We start from the raw sequence: 25,786 nt of genomic DNA on the forward strand, positions 1-25,786 counted from the left end.
CTTAACTGACTGAGCCACCCAGGCGCCCCATTAACTCAAGTTTTTAATGTATTGTCTTATATGTAACCTTTATGAGCAAGCATATCATCACTCTTTTCATAACATCTCAATATTTCGTCATCTTTCTACCCTCTCCCTACTCATGTTTTTCCTAGACCATTATATAGCCACGTAAATGGTCTCCTTTTCACCAGAATCTGCTTCCTCTCCATCTTTCCTCATCTGTAAAATTAGGTTAAAAAAAAGGTAGTTTTTAAGTTACTTTCTGGTTTTAACATTCTGTGATTTGTCAATTATTTTTCTCATCAACTCAGATTCTGTTAAACCTAAAAGAACTCATCTTTGGTTACACATTAGAGTTAAGTTTAAAAACTTCTTTCATCTGAGGACAGTAGAACAGAATTCATAAAGGAATAAAGTAATGTCTGAGTACCCTTTGCAGAGCTAGACATACCAACAAGTGGAGATCTTGGGGAAAATGGAGATACAAGCATACCTCAAAGATATTGGAGATTCAATTCCAGACCACTGCAATAAAGCAGTGTATAAATATTACAATAAAGTAAGTTTAATAAATCTTTTGGTTTCCCAGTACATATAAAATTACAGTATGTTGCAGTCTATTTGGCGTGCAGTAGCATTCAGTCTAAAAAATATGTATGTAGTTTTAAAATGTTGCTAAAACATGCTAACCATCATCTGAGCTTTTAGTGAGTCATCATCTTTTTGCAAGGGGAGGGTCTTGGTTTTATGATAGCTGCTGACTGATCAGAGTGGTAGTTGCTGAAGGTGGGGTGGCAGTGACATTTTCTTAAAATAATGTTTGTTTATTTTGAGAGACAGAGAGCAAGTATGCATGTGTGCAGGCAGGGTAGGGGGAGAGAGAGAGAGAGAGAGAGATTGAGAATCCCAAGCAGGCTCAGCACCGTCAGCATGGAGCTTGATGCGGATTCCATCTCACAGACTGTGAGATCATGACCTGAGCCTAATATCAGGAGTCAGATGCTTAACCGACTGAGCCACCCAGGCCCCCAAAACTCCTTTTAATGTTGATATTTTGATGTCTTTTTATGAATCATGAATGTTCTTAATGGCATTTTGAATGGTGAATCCTCTCCAGAATGTTTTCAATTTACGTTGCTCAGATCCATCAGAAGAATCACTATTTTGGGCAGTTCTAGCCTTGTGAAATGTATTTCTTAAATAATAAGATGTAAAAGTTGAAATAACTCTTTGATCCATGGGCTGCAGAACAGATGTTGTTAGGTATGAAAACAGCATGAATCTTATACATCTCTATCATAGCTCTGTGTGGCCAGGTGCATTGTCAATGAGTGGTAACATTTTGAAAGGAATCTTTTTCTCAACAGTGGGCTTAAAATATCCAGTAAACCATGATGTAAACAGATATGCTGTATCTTCAGCATGGGCTTCAGCTTAGTTATCAGCTGTATGAGCCCTGACAAGAGAGTCAGCCTATCCCTTGAAATTTTGAAACCAAGCATTACTCATTTCTAGCTAAGAAAGTCTTACATGGCATCTTGCAACAGAAGGCTGTTTTGTCTACACTGAAAATCTGTTTTATACTGTGGCCACTTTCATTAATGATCTTAGATCTTTTGGATAACTTGCTGTAGCTTCTCTATCAGCACTTGCTGCCGCATCACCTTACTCTTTCATGTTACAGAGATGACTTCTTTTCTTAAATCTTTTCTTGAACCAACCTCTGCTGGCTTCAAAGATTTCTTCTGCAGTTTACCCACCTCTGTGTCTTCATAGATTGAAGAGAGTTAGGGTCTTCGATTTAAGGCAATGTTGTGGCTGGTGGCCTTCTATTCAGACCACTAAAACTCTCTGGATATCAGTAACTAAGACTGTTTCACTTTATCAGCATCTGTGTATTCGTGGAAGTAGCACTTTTCATTTCCTTCAAGAACTGTAACTTTGTATTCATAACATGGCTGTTTGGCACGGGAGGCCTAGCTTTCAGCTTGTCGTGGCTGTCAGCATGCCTTCCTCATTAAGCTTAGTCATTTCTAGCTTTTGATTTAAAGTGGTAGACGTGTGACTCTTCTTTCTCTTGAATACTTAGACGTCGCAGTGGGGTTAATTGCCCTAATTTCAATATTGTTATGACTCTGAGAATAGGGAGGTCCCAAGAGAAGGAGAGAGATGGTCAGTGGAGCAGTCAGAACATGGGCAACGTTTATAGATTAAGTTCACTGTCTTATGGGTACAGTTTGTGGTGCCCTAAACAATTCCAGTAGTAAAATCAAAGATCACTGATCACCATGACAAACAAAATAATAATGATGAAAAATTATCATTTGAAATACTGCAAGAATTACCAAAATATGACAGAGACATGAAGTAAGCAAATACTGTTGGAAAAATTGTGCTGATAGACTTGCTCAATGCCAAGTTGCCAAAAACCTTAAATTTATTTAAAAAAAAAAATAATGCCTTCAAGCCACAATAAAGTGCAATAAAATGAGTTATGCCTGGATATGTATATATATGTAGAAATGTATCACCTTTTTTTAGTTTTTTTGGGGGGGGAGATTAGGAGATAATAAAAGGAAGCTTACAATTTCAAAACTATTGGGAAATTTGTATGATATATTTTCTCTTCTAGCAAAAGTTAATACTGTTATGGAAATTGATTCATTACTTCAGGAGGCCTATGTGTTCAATCTAATCTGTGTTAGATTAGGAACATTTCCCAGGCATGAAATCCCTTAGACATCTAAACATGTTTTTCAGAAAAAGGAAAATAATATTTAATAGCTTTGTGTATAAAAACAAGTGCTAGCTGAAGTAAGAATTGTATGCATCATTGGTGTTACTTCTGAAATTCTTGCACACGTGAATTAGGTCATCCTCTGTAGCATCACCATAAAATGTCCAAGGAAAGCATTAAAACCGACCTTACCAACATTTGCATGTGCAACATCTTTTAGACACAGAATATACTCCATTTCATTTCTAGAAATAGATGGATAATCACAAAAGAACCTCCAAATGCAGATCTTTCCATTCAGTTGGTAGGTTTTGTTTAGATTTTTAGAAGTTTTGTTGTGTTTTTTTTTTTAACTGCTGACATGAAATACATGGTTTTTTCCCAATTCTCTGACTCTCCAAAACCAAATAGGTGTCCAACAATTAAGACTTGACACTAACTACCTGAACTTAGCATAACATTCCACAGGTTAAGGACTCAGTTCTTTAACAAGACTGCCCTCACTTCATATATCAGTGACAAGTGAGTGCATGGGTCTTCAGGTTACCTGCACTTCTTTCCAACTTGGAGAGGGTCAGGGTCTGTGGATATATGACTGTTCATAAAGTGAGTTGTTGGTATGTTGCTCTTTAATTTACCAGATTACCCATTCTAGTCCTTTCTTCCTTCCTTATTTTCTCTGATTAGTTAACTACTAATCAGAGGTAGTAGAGAAGACACGGGAGTGTTTTGAATGTTTAATGGTTGAATGTAATTTCTTCTTTCCTCCTTCCTAACTTTCTAACTTCCTTCCTACCTTCTTACCTATCTACATTTTTTTAAAAAGTTGCTTCTGTATGCCAGAGGACATAAGCCCTCATGGAGTTTTCATTCAAAATACCCTCTTTTCTAGGAAAGGACACTGAATTTACACATGGATGAGATGAGTCTTAAATCTTGAAGTGTGAAGAGGACCAACTATGGCAGTTTTCTTTATTTCTTTATGGAGTACTTCTTTATTTAGCATATTTATAGAACCTTTTAGATAATACTTTTTAGTAAATCAGGATTTTAATAGTTGTAGAATCTTAAATGTGAGTGTCTGTTTAAATGCTGCTGCCAGTTTCTTCCACCTCTTCCTCCTATAGAATGAAAAAACATCAGAGTTTTTTCCTTTTTGTAATTCTGATATGGTGCATTTGAAATATTTACTTCATTAAGGGATGAGGAGTGGTTTTTATTTTAAAAAATAAGCACTTTATTACAAAAGATATTGACCTTATCATTCTTTAATATCTTAATATTTCTTTATGTATGTTGAAGTTCTTAGATGATTTTTTAAATGATAAAACTTGTCATAAAAATAGTAATATGTTGTACTATTATTTTTTTGTTAACTGAAATGTTACGTGTTTTTTTTCTGACCATATGTGCAATTTATTTATTTTAGGTGTTGAATATTATGCTCCCTATATGAAAAATAGAAATGTAAATATTTGCAATTCTTTACTGCATGCCTCCTGGTCAAGCTGGTCTAGGTATCTTCTCTTTGAAATGACTTTTAAATCTTAGGAATTTGGGGGTGAAAGGTGACATTTTGACTAACGAAGATAATGTTTGCACTACTGAAAATCATTCTTCATGAAGTGATGCTGTTGTTGGATGAATTAACACTAATCTTTTCTCCTACAGAAAGCTGCTGGAAATAAGACTTTATTACTTTTAATATTATAATTGGTATAAGCTACTATTTGTTTTCATAAATAAAACATGTTGTTTTTCAGAATTTCTGAAGGAAGAAAGAAAAACAGTTGATTAGCCAGTGTGTATTTTGATTTACATAGAATACTTTTTGTTATTCCTTTCAAAACAGACACTCCTTGAATATGCAGAGAAATGGAAAACTTCCGAAGACCCTTTACCTTTATTGGAGGTATACACAGTGGCTATCCAAAGTTATGTTAAAGCCCGACCTTATCTTACCTCTGAATGCGAAAATGTAGCATTGGTTCTGGAACGCTTGGCATTGTGAGTAAACCTTTGAGTAAATAAAAAATCAGATATAGCTCTTTTGTTTTAATTCTGTATTTTAGTCTTTTATGATTCTAATTACAATTTGTTATAATTATAATTAAATTATAAATTAAATTATAATTTAAGTTTAAATAGAATAGTTTTGGGATATCTATTGATACTAGAATGGTTTGTTTTATTTTACTTTAATGAATTTTAACAATTATTTGTATCCTTATCAATTTTTTGTTTTTTAGAAGCTGTGTTGAACTTTTATTGTGCCTACCTGTTGAGTTATCAGATAAACAGTGGGAACAATTTCAGACACTGGTGCAGGTGAGAATATCTACCTATTAGATTTCATATAGGCATTTCTTCTGTCTGTTTTCTTTACTCTTAATAAATTTTTTGATTACACTTTAAAACAGCTGAGTCCTAACAAGTATTAATTACAGCTCTTATTAACACTAATATCATGCATATAGTAGATGTTCAATAAATGTGTGCTAAATGAATAAATTACATTTAGATAGACTAGATTGGTTGGATATTGCACTGTTCTTTAAGATCAGTTTAGGACTTTGCCAGACCAGAAAGGGAAAACAAAAGAAAATGCCCTAATTTGTATTTAGAAACAGTTTAACTAATCTGCAGTATGTTTATAAGAATTTAATGTATCATTTAATCCTTATGAAAACTTTGTGGGGGTAGGTATATTTTTCCCATTTTAAAGGTGAGGAAACTGAGGCTCATACTTTAAAATATTTATCTGCTCAAATTTGTACAGCTGATATTATAAAGTAGTTACTTGAATCAAGGTTCTTCATTCCAGAGTTCATGCTTTTCTCCTATAACTGAAAACACATGCTTTGTCTCTTTTATTTAGTGATATTATTCTACTTTACATAAGTACTACACAGTTTAATACTTAGTTGTCTTGGAATATTTTCAAGAATGTTAAATTTTGTTTCAAGCACTAGATTGTGCTGGATATACTATAGCTGGACATACTATATGTTTTGATTAACTGATTAATTAAAAAGAATATTTCTGCTAGCTAGTTTCAGAAAGTATAGTTGTCTCTTTCTCTAGCCAGAGTTCTTAAAATATATTTTGGCTTGATGTTTTTCTTTAGGAGATATATTAAAGAGAATTTTATTCTCAAATTTTAGAAGCATGTGAAATAAACTAGGTAGAGAAGTCAGCTTTCCTATTTCAATATTAACCATTAAAATCTTCATCAGTTGCAAAATTCTTGAAGGTAGGATTCATATCTTAATATCCTAGGATTCCACATAGTATCTTACACATAATACTTAGTTGTTTGTTGAAATGAAGGTGTCTTGTCTTGTTTGTCCTGTTGCAAATAACTTTTTGATCATGTAGTTTCTACCTCAGCATATCAGTAACTCATGTATTAGGTTATTTTCCCCAGCAAGTATTTATTTTTAGGAAAATAATTATTTTAGAGCTCTTCATTATTTGGCATTTTATCCCAGAATTAAGTTGTTTATATGCAAATACAGTACTGAATTTCTCATTATTTTGTTTGTTGACATAAGATAAACTTTTAAACTCTCCTTTTTGAAACAGTAGCACTAGTTGATACTTTTTCTTATGAGTTAATGAGAAGGAAATTACTCTTTAAATCCTTATGTGGTAGCTTTCAGCAATTACTCAAAGAAAATTTCTTCCAGCACCGGAACTTGTTGCAGCGGGAAGACTCTATGGCTCTGAGAAATAGACTTTTTGTATAAACGTAGTATGTAACTTTAAGAGTTTCCATGACACTTTGCTCTCATTTCAGAGAGCAAAAGTGTCCTTGGGTTTATTTTATACCTGCTTCACAGCATTTGTTCCATTTAGCCTGTGCTTCACTGTTTTAACCTTTCTTTACCCCAGAAGAGGATAAGCCCCATAAATGCAGGAACCTGTACCTCTCTCCCCTAGTTCATTGCCCATAGACATTCCCAGTAACATTTTCTGAATTGGATAAAAACTATTGGTCCTTTTGTGTCTTGAAGAATTCACTAAATGTATGAATACTTGGAAACAACTAGTATGCAGGTTTTAGTGTTACAGCTTTAAATAGAACATTACCAAGGCTATATAATAAATAAATGAAAAATCATGCATTTAGTTGTTTTCAAAAGTCCCTTTTATTGGAATATGTGTATGTTGTCACTTAGGCCTTGATGCAGATCTGTCACTTTAATGGTGGTTTTTTGGAAAAAGTTTTTTGTTTTTTGGATTTTTTTTTTTTTTTTTTTTTTTACTATCAGAGATATAAAATGTGTAAGGTCTTTTATGCTGTGGATATTCTGATAGCTTCCTTGAGAAATAACTTTGCTCTTCATTTAGATTTTGGGGGAAAATAAGTTTGACCTATTTGTAGAAATACATTGCATTTATTTAAAATTTATAATTGATACAATTCTTACCTTGAGATTCATCTTTAAAAATCAGAAGTAAAGGAATTCAGCACTTTGTTATGTGATGTGAAAGTTTTAAGATAAAAGTCTTACTTTTCTAAAGTTAGTATTATATTTAGAGCCTGATAAGCTTGCTTTTAAAAATCTGTTGTAATTCTTTGGATGTTTATTTAATATTTATAGGTAGCTCATGAAAAGCTGATGGAGAATGGCAGCTGTGAATTGCATTTTTTAGCTACTCTAGCTCAAGAGACTGGGGTGTGGAAAAACCCGGTACTGTGCACTATTCTTTCCCAGGAACCATTGGATAAGGATAAAGGTAAATTTTCTAGAGAGAGAGAAAAAAAATCATTAGACTAGAAAAAAAATGAGTACTTAAAAAATTGTTTTGATAAGTATAATTCATCTCAAGATTTCCCAGAGAAGGACCATTTAATTAAATTTTAGCTGAGGTACTCGAGGCCCTTCACCATTATTTTATTTGGGGGAAGATGTATTTATAGGATATTAAATCTTAAAGTAACAGAAAAACTAAAATTTTTCCCAACATCTTTTCAGTAGAGGAATTCCCTCTGCAACATCCTGACAGGTGGCAGTCTAGCTTATATTTGATAACTTACTTGACAGATGGAGAAGCAGACGTAGAGTAGTTAAATGATTTTCCTCAGAGAAAGAAATTCATGCTAGAATTCTCAAGGCTTTTGCCTCTAAGAGTAATACTCTTTCTCAGCTTATTGCTCCATCTTATTTTATTCCATTTTGTTGTTATTGTATGAGCTTGGGCAATAAAGATCCCGGTTAAATTGGCAGATACCCTGTTGGAAGTAGATGGCTAAGTGACTGATAATATGTATAACACTTAATATTCAGAGCTTAAAAACTATACACCATGAAGAAGAGTACACTTACAGTCTTTGGTACTTTTCTTGAAATTATTTAGGAAAGTACCCAGATTTCATCCAAACCTTTTCCACGGTATTTAACCGAAGAAGTAAATAAACTACTTCAGTTGTCTGTTGCTTTGCTTGTTGACTGATGGCAAACTCTAGGTATTTTCCTATGTGATAGCAAATTGTGGAGGCTCTGAGAAAGAAGTGTTAGGTTCATTGTTTTGAACTCTTCTGGTACTTTGATATTTACCAAAAAGGCTTCCCAGCCAGTCTCCAGATTTCTCTTCCAGCTGGTTTTTCCTTCCTGGCTCCCCTCTTAGCCATTTCTCCATGCTTTCCGGATAGTTCTAGCAATGTTACCTGTTTCTTAATTTTCATAAGCAGATGATTTTTAGTATTGGCTTCCATCATGGATATCCACAGATTAGCTACAGTGTTCTTGAGACCTTGGAGAAATGGGGAGTGGACCCTCATTACTTAATAATAACAACATTTAAAAGTTGAGCATCTTAGATTTTTTTGCCTTTGGCATATTGGTTTTATCCAAGTATACTAAAACCACTATGATTTTGTTCTTATAATCAAATTATACTTTCTAATCTCAGCTTTTGGAAATATTTGATGTAATATATTAATAATAATATCAAAATACATTGTATTATTCCTAACAGTTTGAAATGTGCTTTTATATACATGGTTTCATTTAACCGTCACAATGATTCTGTGAAAAAAGCAGGATCTTTATTATCCCTATTTTACAGATGAGAAATGGAGGCTCAGGAAGATTGGTTGTCTTTTCTAAAAGATCACGTTGCCAGTGATGTGAGGCAGAGCCAGGAATTGAAGTTAGGACTTCTCTTCTTTTTATATCATGCCTTGTTGCACCTAGCCTAATACCTGTAAATAAAATTCCACCTAGCTTAAAGAATTAACTCCTCTTCTCTGTTGTCAATTTCTGAAGAGATTTTGCCAACCTCACTACGCTAAATAGGAAAATAGAACCTTTACCTTAGCAGAGATTTAAGATTTATTTTAAGAGTATGTGCTCAGTTTCTTTACTTGCTTAAATGTGCTTAACATTATTTCTATTAACAAAGTCTCTGCCCATTTCTGTGCTTCTCTGTTTCTTGTTCTTTGCCTGACATAGCTTCTGGAGTAATTTGTGCACTATAAAGCCAAGAGGAGTTTCTTACAATAGCAGGGCATTGTAGGTAGCCAGACTTTAACACAACTCAGATGTTAAGTGACAGATTTTGCAGCTATAACCTTTACTTGGTCCTCTGTTACTTAGAATGTCTCTTTGATGGGAGTTATTTTATGGCTAATCACTTAAACTAGAACTGTATGTTTATTACCTCCTTTGGAAAAGTTGAGGGAATTAACATTTTACACAAAAATACTAGTGTATTTATATTTTCAAATGTGGTGGTTGTAAAGGATGGGGAGCTTTTAGTTTTACCTATCCAGCCCCTTAGTTTAACTTAATCTAGCCTACAGCAAGTTTGAAGTGAAGACCTAGGGCTTAGAGAATAATGGGTACATCTCAGTAGGTTATGCTCATTAGTTTGTTTATAGTGAAGACTCTAGAGGTTTGATGTGGTTTTGAACAGTAATCCACTTCTGAATTTTTTTTTAATTGACTAAGTTTGGACCCACTAAAAGCCAGCTAAACCAAGAAATGAATGCTCTTTGATTTGGGGGAATTGAGGGTGGGTAGAACTCAAAATTTTAAATGCTGGTTTCATTTTAAGGTTTTAACATCCTATAATAAAGTAACTCTAATAACTAAATCAAATATTCAAGTAGATGGCCTTTGACTATCACAGGAACTTTAAGCCTATATATTACTTGTGCCTTTGGTCATGATCTCAAGATTGGAAAGACCCTGAATGCTTTTTTTTTTTTTTTAACCCACTTTTAGCTCCCTTTTAAACATCATGATAATGTATTGGCCTTTGCTTGAATACTTCTAGAGAATTGTTTGCTAGGTAGTTCAGTTCATTCTTAACCTATGATTAGAAAAGCTTCAATGTGAAAATTGTGAAAACTATATTCTTAGAATTCCATCTTTTGTATCTAGTGCTACCCCTCAAGCTATGGCAAACAAAGTGTAAATCCCTCTTTCATGCCATAGCAATGGAGATTTTTAAAGATTTTAAATCTACATTCATGATTCATGTTTGTTTTTTGTTTTAATGTTTATTTATTTTTGAGAGAGAGACAGTGTGAGCCAGGGAGGGGCAGAGAAAGAGGGAGACTTTCCGAAGCAGGCTTCAGGCCCTGAGCTGTCAGCACAGAGCCCGATGCAGGGCTCGAACCCATGCACCGTGTGATCATGACCTGAGCTGTAGTCAGACACTAACTGACTGAGCCACCCAAGCACCCCCATGATTCCTGTTTTTCTAATGCATTTTGTTTTCCCTTTAATGTAGAACCTCATGTGTACCCTAAATATGATCTGGCCAGCTTTGAAGTCATTGGTACTCTCATATTTTTCATTCTAACATTTTATACCTGTTAGTATGACTTAAGATGACGTTAACCTTTCTGGGTAGCCAGATCATGCAACTTGGTGACATTACTAAAATCACACAGAATTTTTTAAAAAACTAAATACTACCCTTAAATTATCAGTGACATATTTTAAAGTTAATTTATTTTGAGAGAGATTAAGAGAGAGGGCACAAGCAGGGGAGGGGCAGAGAGAGGGGGAGAGAAAATCCCAAATAGGCTCCAAGCTGCCAATACAGAGCCCGACAGCACAGAGTCCAATGCGGGGCTTAAACTCACGAATCGTGAAATCATGACCTGAGCCAAAATCAAGAATTAGACACTCAACTGACTGAGTCACCTCTCAACTATATTTTTATACTTTGTCTTTTGGCATACAAGGCATTGCTTTTTTCCCCCCATCCTGCTTAATTTCACTGTTAGATTCATTGTCTCTGCAATTTGTCAATACTCTTTTAAGTGTTGAATTTGTTATTCGAGGTTTTTGTTCTTACACGTGTCCTCTAATTAACATATATTCTGTTGGCATCCAGGTCCTTGATAATAACCATAAAATGGTCGTGTCCAGAAACCTAGCCTCTGGGATACTTCTAGAAATCTTCCTTCTTGCCTTCAGTCCTTTAATCAGTATTCTTTGATTATGGTTGTTTGGGCAAATATTCCTATTTTTCCTTTTCTCTGGTCCATGATTCTCCTTTTTTATATATAAGGATTGGGTGAAAGACCTTAACCTTAAGTATGTGGCTAGAGTTCTTACAAGTAATATTGTTTAATATTGAGGTTACTGTGACCTAATTTATTATTTTTAAAAATGAGCTTTTTTTAAAGAATAGTTTTAAATTGTGAAGAGTCCCTATATACTCCACAACCGGTTTCCTTACTCTTCATATCTTAAATTAGTATGCTACATTTGTCACAATTAATAAACCAATATTTATACTGTGTTATTAACTAACTTCCATACTTTATTCAGATTTCCTTAGTTTTTACCTAATGTCCTTTTTCTGTTCCAGGATCCCATCCAGGATACCACATTACATTTAGTCGTCATGTCTTCTTAGGCTCCTCTTGGCTGTGACAGTTTTTCAGACTTTCCTTGTTTTTGATGACCTTGACAGTTTTGAGGAATACTGGTCAGGTATTTTGTAGAATGTCCCTTAACTGGGAGTTATCTGATGTTGCTCTCATGATTAGAACTGGGCTTATGGATTTGGGGAGGAAGATCACAGAGGTAAAATGGCACTGTTGTCACATCGTATCAGGGGTACATACTCTCCGCATGACTTCTTGTTGATATTAACATTACTTGATCACCTGGATGAGGTAGGATGTTTATCAGATTTCTCTACTTTAAAGTTACTCTTTTCCTCCCTTTCCATATAGTACTCTTTGAAGGAAGTTACTACATACAGAGCACATGTAAGAGGTAGAAATTTAAGCTCCACTTCCTTGAGAGGGCAGTATCTATACAGATTATTTGGAATTCCACAACATGGACTAATGAATATTCATTGTCTACTTTGGTCATAATCCAATACTACTTTATTTTAGTTGCTCAAATTATCCCAGCTTTGGCCATTGGAAACTCTTTGATTCAACTGCTTCGTCCCTTTTACATGCCCCCTTCGTTGTGGGTTGTTTTTTATTTGAGTACTTCCTTGCTTTCTGACACTACAAGGTACTCCAGCTTATTTTGCCTATTACCTACCCCAGTCCTAAAATCAGCTATTTTCCAAAGAGCCCTTGTTCTTTTTCTTAGGGACTAGTATTAGAAACTAAGACCTGATAACTGGGTGTGTTCATTGCTATGGAGGTGTTATTGCTTCTAGGACCTTTCAACAGACAAAGCAAGAAAATATATGCAGGTATACTGAGCTGTGTATATACAGATCCGTAAATATTTCTATATGTAACCAGCTGTAGGTATATTAAACTAAATATGAGGGTTCACACTGATGTCTTTCACTCAAATTCATACCACAAGGATCATTCTGGTCTTCTCTTCTTGTTTTATTTATGACCTCTCGCTTCAACAGAATGTCATGTCATTAGAATCATGGAATAATAATGTAGCCTTTTCAGAGTGACTTCCTACCATTAGCCATCTGTATACTTAATTAATCATTTTAGTGTACACGTATAGTGTTTTAGAATTGATAACTTCTACCTCTGTGGAAAATGGCTTTATTGATTAGAGTCCAATACTTTTGCACAGTATCTTTTGCCATTTTTCTTATAACTCCACTCATCCAAAGTTAGTTACATGGGCACTTTATTTCCTCACCTCTTCCATTAAAGTTCTTTCATAACCTTTGTAATACAGTTAGATTTTTTTTGGCCACATTCTGCATTTCATCCTATATGTCCTCAACCTCCTAAATAATTTTTTAAAATTTTCATATCTTAAGATTCCTTCTTTGTTCTGTAAAGTTCTGTAGGCTTTGGCAAATGAGTGGTGCCCTGTATCTACCATTATGGTATCCTACAGAATAGTTTCACTGCTGTAAAAATACCTACTATCTTAACCCATTCAACCCTCTCCTGAACACCTGACAGCTACTGATTTATTTACCATCTCTATAGTTTTGCCTTTTTGAGATTGTCATGTAAATTTGTAGCCTTTTGGTCTAGCTTCTTTTACTTGGCAGTATGCATTTAACATTTATATATGTCTTTAATACCTTAACAGCTCATTCTGTTTTATTGTTGAATATTTTTTATTGCTTATTAAAGACCTCTATGTCTTTAATACCTTAACAGCTTATTGCTGTTTTAGTGCTGAATAGCAATAAAATAGATCCTTCATCCAGTTTCCTTATCCACTCACCTATTAAAAGATAACCTGGTTTGCTACGAGTTGATGTTTATGAATAAAGCTACTATACACATTTTCATGCAAATGTCGGTGTGGACAGAAATTTCACATCAATTATGTAAATATTAAGAGTAAGATTGCTAGATCTCATGATAAGACTATGTTTTGCTTTGTAAGAAACTGCCCGACTTTTCTAAAGTGACTATACCATCCTGTATTCTCACCAGCAATGAATGAGAATTCCTATTGCTCTAGACCCCCACTGGCAATTGGTATTACCTATTTGGGGAATGTAACATTCTAATAGGTGTGTAGTAATAATCACATTTTTGTTTCAGTTAACAGTCTCTGTAATGACATAAGATACTGAAGATGTTTTTGTGTGCGTACTTGCCATCTGTGTATGTTCCTTGATGAGAACACTTCTTTAGATTTTTTTTGCCTATTTTTTAATCATGTCATTTGTTTTATTGTTAACTTTTAACAGTTCTTTGTATATTTTGAATACAAGGCCTTTATCGGATATAAGTTTTGCAAATACGTTCTTTCAGCCTGTGGCTTATCCTTTTTCTTAATAGTGCAGAAATCTTAAATTTTAATGAAATCTGGCTTATGAATTTTTTCTTTTGTGGATCATGCTTTTGCTATTTTATCTAAAAGCTCATTACCACTATGTTAACTATACTAAAATAAAATAGAATACAATAACAATACATACATACTCATTACCAAACCTAGAGTTCTATAGATTTTTCTCATATAAGTTTTGCATTTTATATTTGGGTCTCTGATACATTTTGGGATTATTTTTGTGACAAGTATAACCTAATTTATGTTTAGTGAATCTGTATTGTCTCTTAACACATACCTTCTGAATGATCACAAGCCATGTTTTTAATATAATTAATTTTGAGACTCTTATTTAGGATGATATCTATTGCTCACTCCATTTTGAAAATTACATTTTCCCATCTGTCCTTTTAAATCTAAAGTTTATTATTATCAGAACCACCGTAAGAATAGAGGAAGTCTCCCTTTTCCCTGTCATTATAAATAATGCATAGTCAAACCCAAGCAGCAGACTTTTCTCAAAAAGCTACCCACCTTTGCCACTCAGATTGTTCTCAACATTTTTGGTGAGCTAGGGCTATCTTGGGTTCAAGCTTTAATAACAATTCACACAGATTGGTACCGGGTCTGTAACACTCATGGTGTGTGTGTCCTTGGTCCTTAGCCTGCTTCCCCTTCTTTTGTATATGTCATGATTTTACAGTCTAGATTCTAAGAGACCACCCTGTTCCAGTCACACTGAATCCCTTCAGCCTTTTCCCTTATTCTGATTTATTGGGATAATTTACAGTTGCACAAAGTACACTTTATCAGCTTTCCAGTCCTTTCTTGAATTTGAAACCCTGCAGTGTTTTCCCCCCAGAGCCCATTTTTTTCCAAAGGAGATTTCTAAAGCTTAACCTTTACCACAGTACTTATAAATCCTTAAGAGTTTTGTGAGAAAATAAGTCTTTATTTCAGTATTAAACTTCTCATTTAAAATCAAGATAGAGAATTGTTTCTTGGTTTATCAGATATTAGCATACATAAGATGTAATAATATTTTGAAGGGAGGGGAGATGGGAGGAGAGAGCAGGTGATAACTCATACTTTCCAGGTCAATAGGATGAGGCCAGATTTCATTATATACAGCTGCATTTACTTTTGGATAATAAATCTTTAGTTTCTTCACTTTTTTGGTATATTTTTAGTGTAAATTTTTTATAAAGATACATGTATGTATGTATATATATATTTTTTGTATAAACATAACACATAAATATATATATCTTTACCTGTCTATACAGAGAATGCCAGAAGAGGTGACTCTGAAACCTAGACTTAAATCTGCTCACAAATTTTTTGTGTTAGGACATTTCTTACAGAAAGTTACTAAAAAGAACACCTTAAAGACTATATTACATACTTTTAGAAATAGAGTTGGCCTTATTTCTCTTTGGTTGTTCCTCCTTCCCTTCCTTCCTTTTCCTTTTTTCTTTGCTTTATGTCCCCTTCTCTTCTTTGCCCTTAACTGGGCTTGTCCTGGTATACAAAGTGACTGAATGGAACATTTTCGCTTTTATTTAAAAAAATCACTACTCAATTAGATTGCCTTTTACTTGTATGTAACCCTTAAATCCTTGAGGTACAGTGACTGGATAAAATGAAGCTGACAGAATTAAACTGCAGTAAGCTTATAAAAGTGTTCACTTACAGTTTTGGGCTGATAACATATTTGTATATATTTATCCTTTACTATTAACGTAATTAAATATAAATGTAGTGATCCCCATATTTTCATTTTCACTAAAAATGATTTTAAAATACACCCATTGGTTTCTTGAAACATCTCGAAACATTCTGTATTAATGAGTATATTTTATAATAATGTTACAGGGATAAATATGTCAGAAGTTAAGCGTGAAACTCATGATGAAATCTTATTTCACACAAAAATTTTAGTGTTGAATACTAACTAGGTTCATTTGTGACGTGGATATTTTTTTAATTAAAAAATTCTTTTTAAATATTTATTTTCAGACAGAGAGATAGCACAAGTAGGGAAGGGGCAGAGAGAGAGAGATGGGAGAGGGAGACAATCCCAAGCATGCCTGGTGTCACCAGCGAAGAGCCCGACATGGGGCTCAAACCCACAAGTTGTGAGATCATGATCTGAGTTGAAACCAAGAGCCAGACACTTAACCAACTGAGCCACCCAGGCACCCTGACATAGAATTTTTTTTTTTTAATTTTTAAAAATTCTGTTTTATATCCATCATATCAAAAAATCAGTTATGATCATAATTTTTACCATAATCCATTATGACCATAAAGTTTCAGATTTAATGAAAAAGCAAGCAACATGATTTAAAATTCTGAAATCTTTTAAGTAAAAATTCTGTTTCTTATAAATGTAATATATTCCCTCAAGAAAGGGTAAGGAGTGGGCTGAAGATTAAGACTATTCCTAATTGGTAATTTGGACACTGAAAACTAGATACCTAGAGCAGTAGTTCTCAATCCTGGCTGTGCTTAAATCACCTGAAGAATTTTCAGGCATTCCAGTGCTTAGAGGCCTACCTCAGACCATAGTGTCTCGGTCTGAGCCCCAGGCATTAGTATTTTTTTTAGAAGAACAAGATGATTATACAGCCAGGGTTAAAAACCAGTTATCCAGAGCTTGTCGTTTTATGTTTTTATTAAATTTCTAAATTTGGATTTTTGTGACTAACAATGCTGCATTGATTTTTTTAATTTATGTTTTATTGTGATTAAAAACATAACATAAAATATACCATTTAATCATTTTTAAGTGTACCATTCAGTGTTAAGTATATTCATATTGTTGTAAAACAGATCCCCAGAACTTTTTCATTTGCAAAACTAAAATTCTATAATAATAACAGCTCCTTGAACCCTACCCACCACGCCTAGCCAGTAGTTAACCATCATTTTACTTTTGGTTTCTATTATTTGATTATTTTAGTACCATATTTACCTTTTTGTGACAAGCTTATTTCACTTAGCATAATGTTCTCAAGGATAGTCCATATTTCAGCATGTGACAGGATTTCCTTCCTTTTTAAGGCACCTGGGTGTCAGTTGAGTATCAAGATTCCAGCTCAGGTCATGATCCCAGGGTTATGGGACTGAGCCCTGTATTGGGCTCTGCTCTGAGTGTGGAGCCTGCTTAAGATTCTTTCACTCTCCCCTGTTTGCATGCTCTCTCTCTCAAATAAAAAAAAAAATTAAAAAAAAAAATAGTGAATAATACTCCGTTGCCTGTATATACCACATTTTGTTTATCTGTTCACTTATTGGTGGACATTGGGATTACTTCCACTTCTTGGCTGTTGTGAGTAGTATTACTATGAACATGGGGGTGCATGTGCATATCTTTTTAAGACCCTTCTTTCAGTTCTTTTGTGTATATACCCAGAAGTGGGATAGCTGGATCATATGGTAGATCTATCTTTAACATTTTGGGGAACTTCCATATTGTTTTCATAGAAGTTGCTCCATTTTACAGTCCCATGAACAGTGCTCAAAAGTTCCAATTTCTCCACATCCTCACCAGCACTTATTTTTTGTTTTATGATAGTAACTATTTTAATGATGTGAGGTAATGTCCCATTGTAGTTTTGATTTGCATTTCTCTCATGATTAGTTGGGTATCTTCTTGTGTGTTAGACATTTGTATCCTCTTTGTAGAAATGTCTTTTAAAGTCATTTGTCTACTTTATAATAGGATTATTTGATATTTTATTGTTAGGTTTTAAGCATTCTTTATATATTCTGGATATCAACCCCTTAGCAGGTATATGATTTGCAAATTCTTTCTCTCAGTATGTAGGCTGCCTTTTCACCCCACTGTTCTGTCCTTTGATACATAAAAATTAGGTTTGATGTAGTTCCCATTGTCCGTATTTAGGTTTTTTGTCTGTACCTTGCTGTCATATCCAATAAATTCTTGCCAAGTCTAATGTCTTCAAGCTTACTCTCTTTGTTTTCTTCTAGGAGTTTTATAGTTTTGGGTCTTAAATTTAGATCTTCAGTCCATTTTGAGTTAAATTCTTATATGGTATACAGTAAGTGTCCCACTTCATTTTTTTGCATGTGGATATTAGTTCTCCCAGTACCATTTGCTGAAAAAATTGTCCATTTCTCATTGAGTGATTTTGGCAGTCTTGTTGAAGATCATTTGACTGTACATGTGAGGGTTTATTTCTGAAATTTCTGTTCTGCAGCATTGCCTATATATGTTTGTCATTAGACCAGTACCACACTGTTTTGATTAATGTAGCTTTATAAATTATTTTGAGGTGAGGAAGTGTAACCTCAGACTTGGTTCTTTTTCAAAATTGTGTTGGCTGTTTGGAATCCCTTGAGATTTCCTATGAATTTTAGGATAAATTTTTCTCTCTCTGCAAAAAATGCCATTGAAATTTTGACAGGAATTGTATTGAATTCTTAAATTGTTTTGATAGCTGGACATTTTAACAATATTAAGTCTTTCATTCTATGAACACAGGGATCTTTCCATTTTCTTGTGTCTTTAATTTCTTTCAGCCATGTTTTATAGATTTTAGGGACAGGTATTTCACCTTCTTGGTTAGGTTTATTTCTAAGTATTATATTCTTTTTGTTGATATTGTAAAGTGGAATTGTTTTTCTTAATTTCCTTTTCAGGTTATTCATTGTTAGTTTATAAAAATTTAATTTATTGTGTTTTGATTTTTGTGTCCTGTAACTTTTTGCTAAAGTCATTTATTCTAATTGGTGTGTGTGCGTGCGTGCGTGCGTGTGTGTGTGTGTGTTTAGGGTTTTCTATAAGATCGTGTCATGTGCAGATTATTTTACTTCTTCCTTTCCAATTTGAATGCCTTTTTTTCCTCTCTCTTACCTAAATGCTAAGTTGTTTTTAAAACAAAATACAAATTGTACTTTTTAAAAAGGAATAGGTAATTTAGATTCAGGTAGGCCATGATGAAAATTTCAGAATTTACTCTGAAGGCAAAGGCACCTTTGGCAAATTTTAAACTGGGAGAAGACAATCAAGTGTGTGCTTTTAAAAAAAGAAAAAAGAAAAAGCAAGTCCTAGTGGAGATGTGATGACTTAAGAGTGGATCCAGAAGACTAACAGAGTGCTATAAAGTGGTCTCATAGCTTAAAGAGTGGGCTGGGAGGAATGGGTGAATATCAGGAGTAGAGATGGAGAAGAGTAAATAGATTGAGTATTTAAGAATTATAAATGACAAAATTAGGTGGTGGATTGGATGTCTGGGTGAGAAGGAAGCATGAGAGAGCATTCTTTAAGGCCAACTTCTTAGATTCCTGGCTTGAGCACAACTAAGTGGATTGAGGTAACATATACTGTGGTATAAGAGATTTTTTTCCCTAAATGTTTATTTTGAGAAAGAGAATAGAATCCCAGGCATAGACAGTGCAGAGCCCAATGCGGGCCTCCATCTCACAAACTGTGAGATCATGACCTGCACCAAAATCAAGAGTCAGGTGCTTAACCAACTGAGACACCCAGGCATCCCAGTATAGAATTTTTTTATGCAGAGTTTGAGATGCTTGTTAAACAGCTAGTTTAGAGATGCTACAGAGGAAATTGTGTGCAAATCTGGGCATGGAGATAAACACCCAGTAAATACCTTGACTCCACTTTGAGGAAAATTCAGGACCTAGTCTTAAGTTTTTGTGCATAAGATATGTTCATTTGATATTTGTGAAATGATTTATCACAGAAATCCAACATATATATTATATTTAATTACCTTCAGTGTAGGAACTATTTTTAATATTATGTGACATTCTATGAGAAGAAGCCATTCTTTCTTAATTAAACTGGCTAAATATCATTCATTTACATTGTCATTTTATGTAACCTCAAATGTAGTAAAACCTGCTTTTCTGTTCAAGTCCATAAATACAGAGAAAATAGATTAAAAGTCTACACACAAGTAAAATTCAAGATATTTTTTACTTTTCTGGGATGGGAATGGGAAAAGCAAGGTAGAGAATGAGATGTGCTATGACTCAAGGATAAATATAAGACTTTTTTCATAACTCTGGCAAGCACTAAAACAGGTAGTCTTTGTGGTGATGCTACAACAGCTGTAATGTCTGGATTGGAGAGAAGTAGAGAAAGATACAGAGGAATGGGTAAAAGGAAAGCAGTGAGGAAGAAGTGGAGAAAGATGGGGGAGAGTGAGCATTTAGTAGGTTCTTCATGAAATGAGTATTAAAATGTAATCTACTTTTGATCCATTTGAACCCTGTGCTTCAGAATTATTTTCCTTTAAAAGCTAATGCTACTTCACAGCTCTTTACTGCTATAAAGTGCCATTCTAATTTGAAATAGACACAGTAGGGGCACCCGGGTGGCTCAGTCGGTTAAGCATCTGACTCTTACTTCAGCTCAGGTCTTAATCTCAGGGTCATTGAGTTCAAGTCCCCAGTTTGAGCCTACTTAAAAAAAAATGTGCAGCATGGAGCCTACTTAAAAAAAAAGGAGACACACTAGTCAAATGTGAATTTTGTTTTCTCATGCCACCACCACTGTATTAGGCTGTAAGTTAGAGGACCCATTTTTCTGGTCCTGGTTCTACCATTAACTGGCTGTATGACCTTAAGAAGTTACTTACCTTATGTGAGCCTCAGTTTACTCATCTGCCAAGTGATGGAGCTGGACAAAATGATTTGTAAAGTCCCTTCTGCTCTAATATTCTGTATTTCTTTGGAATCAGTTTTGTCGTAAGTGTGGCAGTGGTTTCTTATCGTTTAAAAAAAGATCCACATGTAACTATGTATTTGACATTTTACAGTGTTAACATGTATCCTCCTGTACATTGAACTAGCACAGAAATTATTTTGTACAATTTGTCATTCTTATTTTATATGTTGCTATTTGAGATTCTATTCAGAGTGTCATCAGTTTTGTTAAATACTTGCCACCTTTAATTTCTTTGCCATAATTCTCTGAATTTGTTGATTTTGAGTTTTCATGGGAGTATTTTAAGTAATTCCCAGACTTGTATTGCTGGATTTTTCCTTTTGAAAGAATTACTAGGAAACTAAAACTGTTTTTTAAGTCTATGACTTATTTATAGCCAGAACAACTTTATTTTAACTTTTTAAAAAATTTTCATTTAAAGTCTTTACTGATTTTGGTTTGGCAGTGAACTAAACTGTTAAAAGATACTTGCAATATAATTGTCCCCAGTAGGATCAGATGATATTAAAAAAGAAGAGTAATGCCCTATATACGTAAGACACATAGAGACACCATAAAGTTATGCATTTAGTTTTATTTCTCTATGTTGAGTCTTCATACTTTTTTATTTAGTTTAGCGTGGCAGAGAGTAGAATAGAGTGTGGCAGGTACAAAGTTCTGGACTTCAAGAAAAGGATGGAATTTGAGATTCTGTGTTAAGAAGCTTATATGCTCATGGTTTTAATACCGAGGAGCCATGATTATACTGTCTTGGAGAAGACTCTTTACAGTAGAATACAGTGCAGTTAGATCTAAAAAATAAAGTTACTAGCGGGTAACAAAGAATATTTAAAGAAGGAAGAACATTTCTCATTTTCCATCTTTTAACTCACAAATTGCTTACTAGACATATTTCCCAGCCTGCTCATAAGTAGAGAAATTGTGTGTTTTACTTAGAGTATGTGAAATTGCATTCCCAAAAGCCTTCCAAAGGTCTCAGGCTATACATCACCAAATAAATTTTTAAACACGATTTTCTCATTCTTGTAAAGAAAACAGAGAAAAGTTTAAATATGCACTTGTTAACTCTCCCTCACAAATACAAAAAATAAAAATTCTTATTTGTAGTTGATCAAACAGGCAGTAGGAAATTCAGAGATTTGAACAGAGTAGAAGTGTATTAATGCATAAGTGGGTTTAAGCAAATGTTGAGGTTTATCAGTTAATGTTTTAAAAGTTACAAACCTACAGAAGTATCAGCAGACTCTCCCTACCCCCTTTATTTTTCTGTAGATATTTAATTTGTTTTAGAACACCCATTAAAGCAAAATAGAACTTCACCTTAGTAAAATAAAAAATATGTCATCAGTATTGAACACAGTATTAGTTTGAATCTCACCTTCTAGCATATCCAAGTATCCTTTTGTGGTTACCAGTGTAAGTGTGTAATGCTCCAGTACTGCAAACTTCTAGGGATGCTAATTTCTGGTATTCAATAATAAATGCTGTGAGGAAAAGAATTTAGTATAATTTTAATAGCATGGACTATTAGAATTCAATGCAAAATTATTTTTATCTTAAGTTAATTCATTTCATTCTAAATGGTACTCTCAGGTAAAAATATTTAAAGCACCTTTTAAAATTTAGCAGTATAAACTCCTTTTGCTTATAAGGTCTAGTGTTTCGTAATAGTGTGACAGTAATCGAAAATTGCAAAGAAAAAAGGGTAGTAGTTCCTGTGCTTAAAAAAATATATTCCTTATAAGTATTTGTATTGCAAATGAATTATTTTCAAATGTTAATAATCTATCATGTCTTTTGTTTTTTAAAGTGAATGAATTTTTAGCTTTTGAGGGTCCCATCTTGTTGGATATGAGAATTAAACATCTAATCAAAACCAATCAGTTAAATCAAGCAACTGCTCTAGCAAAGCTGTGTTCTGACCATCCAGAGATTGGTACAAAGGGTAGTTTTAAGCAAACTTACCTTGTTTGTCTTTGTACATCATCACCAAATGAAAAGTTAATCGAAGAGGTAAGTATGTTTTCTTTTGTTAGCAATTAATTTTAAAAGTGAAGAAGTTAATTTTCAATTAGATTAGAATGTCTTTGACTTCTCTTTCTCTTAGAGAAGAGAGATAGCAAGGGACTGTTATTGTCAATCTAAATTTTTTAGTATGCTCTTGGGTAGTGATTCTAAGAAGCTTTCAGAATTATATGTAAACTGATTTCACCTAGCTTCTGTTTTAAATAATTTGAATCTTTTTACTGCGTTGGTTAAATTATGGGAAAGATGAAGGTGGCGGAACAGTTTAGTAGGATATTTATATTTGTCAGCAGTTGGGCCTTAACTTTGTTTTACCTGATACTTGTAGGATACTTGTAGATCTTTCTAACTGGCTAATTTAAGTAACTATTAGGATTTATATGACTTCCTCCTAAGAATATGTTTTCTGTTTTATACATACACATGATGTATTCAAAAACAATGTATTCCTAGAAGAAATTATAAATACAGATAGAAAATGTCTATCTATAGACTAAAATTTTACTTATATATTGAATGTAAAACTTTATTTTCTCTGTGAAACACATGATTTTTTTATTTCTAGCTTGGCATAAAGCATAGTATTCATGTATTTGTTTTATACTACAGAATTCTGAGGTAGAATCATGGTCCAAATGATTTTGGAATTTGCATAGTATACCTTCAGACAGAAAGCTGAATGCCCATATGAGGTTAGAGGTTGTGATTGTAGAGGTAATTGTGTGATTATTATTATTTTTTTTTTTTAAGAATAGAAAATGGAGAGGAAGATGGTAGCCTTGGACTAAGAGTAGGTCCAATAAGGTTGTTGTAGATGGTGAGGCTAATGAGGGTACTGGGAAGAGTGATGTATGGCAGTTTCTAGGCTGGACAGAATAGATCCCAGGGCGGTCGCCTAAGAAATTGTATCAGTTTGGACATTGGCTAATCCATAGATTTTTTTTTTCTTTCTCTTTTATCTCAGATAGTTGGCTTTTTAGTCTCTGTATGAGAGCAAAATAGAAGACTGAAGTTTTCTTATTAGTTCAGAATAGGTATGCAGACAGTTAATTGGCAGACCTGTAAAGTTTCTTGAGATAGCTTTTGAAATGTATTGAACAGTTTTTCTAAAATTCTTAACTAAATTATTACACTGCTGCCACATCTTAGATTTTTTTTCAGCTCAAATAAAGCTTTCATTATCAATTCACTTCTTGCCCTTAGGTCAGTCTGTCCATCCATCCATCCTTCCTTCAGCAAATTTTTATTAAGTGAATGATATGTGATGTCTAAGCAATGTGGGGTTAAATGGGGGTTAAGGGATAAGCCTTGGCCTAAAGAATCCTAACTTCTATTAGAAAACTTTGTAACCATAGGGTCATTGGGTTAGCTCTGAAGTCCTGTTTGAAGTTGAAGAGTATAAATTTGTAATTTCTAGGAAGAATCTGTATTTCTAACTCTGTTGAATAATCAAAAGATCTTGCAGTACTGAACCTGTTTCCTTTTGGTTTAGTTGAGTAGTAGCAACCCAGCTTGCTCTGGGAGATCCTCAAGAAAATTCCCTATGAGGGCAATATCATAGTATCATAATATAGTATCATAATACCAAGTATCTTTGATATTATATGAAATGATTTTTTTTCCCCTTCTTACATTAGGCAGGTAGAATTAAGGCATTCCATGTTCTTTTTTTTTTTTTAAGTGTTTAATTTTTAGAGAGAGAGAAAGGAAGGGGCAAAGAGAGAAGGACAGAGGATTGAAAGTAGGCTCCACGCTGACAGCAGAAAGCCCAATGCGGAGCTCAAATGCACAAGCTGTGAGATTATGACCCAAGCTGAATTCTGATGCTTAACCGACTGAGCCACCCAGGCACCTCAAGCCTCCACATTCTTGCTAAAAGTCCCCTTTTGCTTAGAGATTGTTTGGTTACTCTTTTATGTTCCTATTACAAACATACAGAAACCTTTTCTTCCTTTTCCATGTGAAGTGGGTTAAAATTAGCTGTCACCAAATCTATTTTATTTCTGTCCCAGGAGAAGGTAGTCACTTTGGAACATTTGCCCAAAGACATCATCCCCTTCAGAGGCTGTATTCTCTCTCTCACACACATTTATTTACCTTTACCTGTCTGGTTCTTAGAAGCATTTGAGTTTTTTACCCATTTCTTATAGTATGGTGGGCATAGATATTGGAAAGAATCAACCTTACCCTCGATTCTGTGGTCCTTTAGAGGAAACCTTTGTCCAAGTGAGCAAGTAGGCAAGGGATTGACTATTCCCCCACGATCCTTTCATTGTAATAGAATTAACAGCTCGCCTTGGTAGATGGCTGAAGAATGGGGCTGAGAGAGAGTAGTGTCTGTCTGGCTTCTCGGGAATTATTAGCTTGGCCTGTATTCTTGATATAGGTATAAAACAAAGTGAGCAGTGTTGATTTAGATCCTGTATTTCTATTGGTTTTGTCATTAAAGTGAACATAGAATTTAAAAAGTAAAACCTTTTTCTCTCTAATCATCGCTTCCCAATTTAATACTTCCCCAAGTAATCATTTGGTTTGAAATTTGATATCTAACCTTTCTGATGTTTAATATATATAGAATACTTTTCTATATATTTTTCCTGTATATATATGCACCCTGACAGCAAGTTACTTTTTCCCTGTTTATTATGAACATCATCTTTCCATGTTGTTACATATAGATCAACCTCATTCTTTGTCATGGCTGCAGAATTCCATATATGTATTTATAATAGCTTTAGTTAGACCTAGGGAACATTTAAACTATTGTCTTGTATGTACATCCTTTCATTTCTGTCAGGGGCACACTGGTGGGGCATATTTCACGAAATGGAGTTCTTGAGTCAAGGAATTTTTAAATTAATAGATAGGGACATACTTCCAACCAAAAAAGATTATGCCAATTTATACTGCCATAAACAGTATATGAAATTTCCTCTTCCCTAACACTGGAGATTATTTGTCTTTTAAATTTTTGCTAGCCTGAGGGTTAAAAAAAAAAGGGTAGCTCACTATTTGATTTAATGTTTTCTTAGTATGATTAGGCTTACCATTTAAATTCTTTTTTAGAAGGAAAGCAATTTTATGTTGGTA

General features: G+C 33.9%; 1 protein-coding gene across 2 annotated transcripts in view; it reads left to right on the forward strand.

Moving 5' to 3' along the window:
- Positions 1-25,786, forward strand: part of ZNF292 (zinc finger protein 292) — a 96,740-nt gene that overhangs the window by 48,483 nt on the left and 22,471 nt on the right. For both annotated transcript variants that reach the window (XM_039219425.1, XM_039219426.1), the window contains exons 2-5: positions 4,593-4,747; positions 4,990-5,068; positions 7,348-7,483; positions 22,482-22,684. In XM_039219425.1, coding sequence (XP_039075356.1) covers positions 4,593-4,747; positions 4,990-5,068; positions 7,348-7,483; positions 22,482-22,684 — 573 coding nt within the window. The remainder of the gene's footprint in view (positions 1-4,592; positions 4,748-4,989; positions 5,069-7,347; positions 7,484-22,481; positions 22,685-25,786) is intronic.

The sequence above is a fragment of the Hyaena hyaena genome, unplaced genomic scaffold (assembly GCF_003009895.1).
Source record: "Hyaena hyaena isolate Hyena2069 unplaced genomic scaffold, ASM300989v1 scaffold_821, whole genome shotgun sequence".
Taxonomy (NCBI): domain Eukaryota; kingdom Metazoa; phylum Chordata; class Mammalia; order Carnivora; family Hyaenidae; genus Hyaena; species Hyaena hyaena.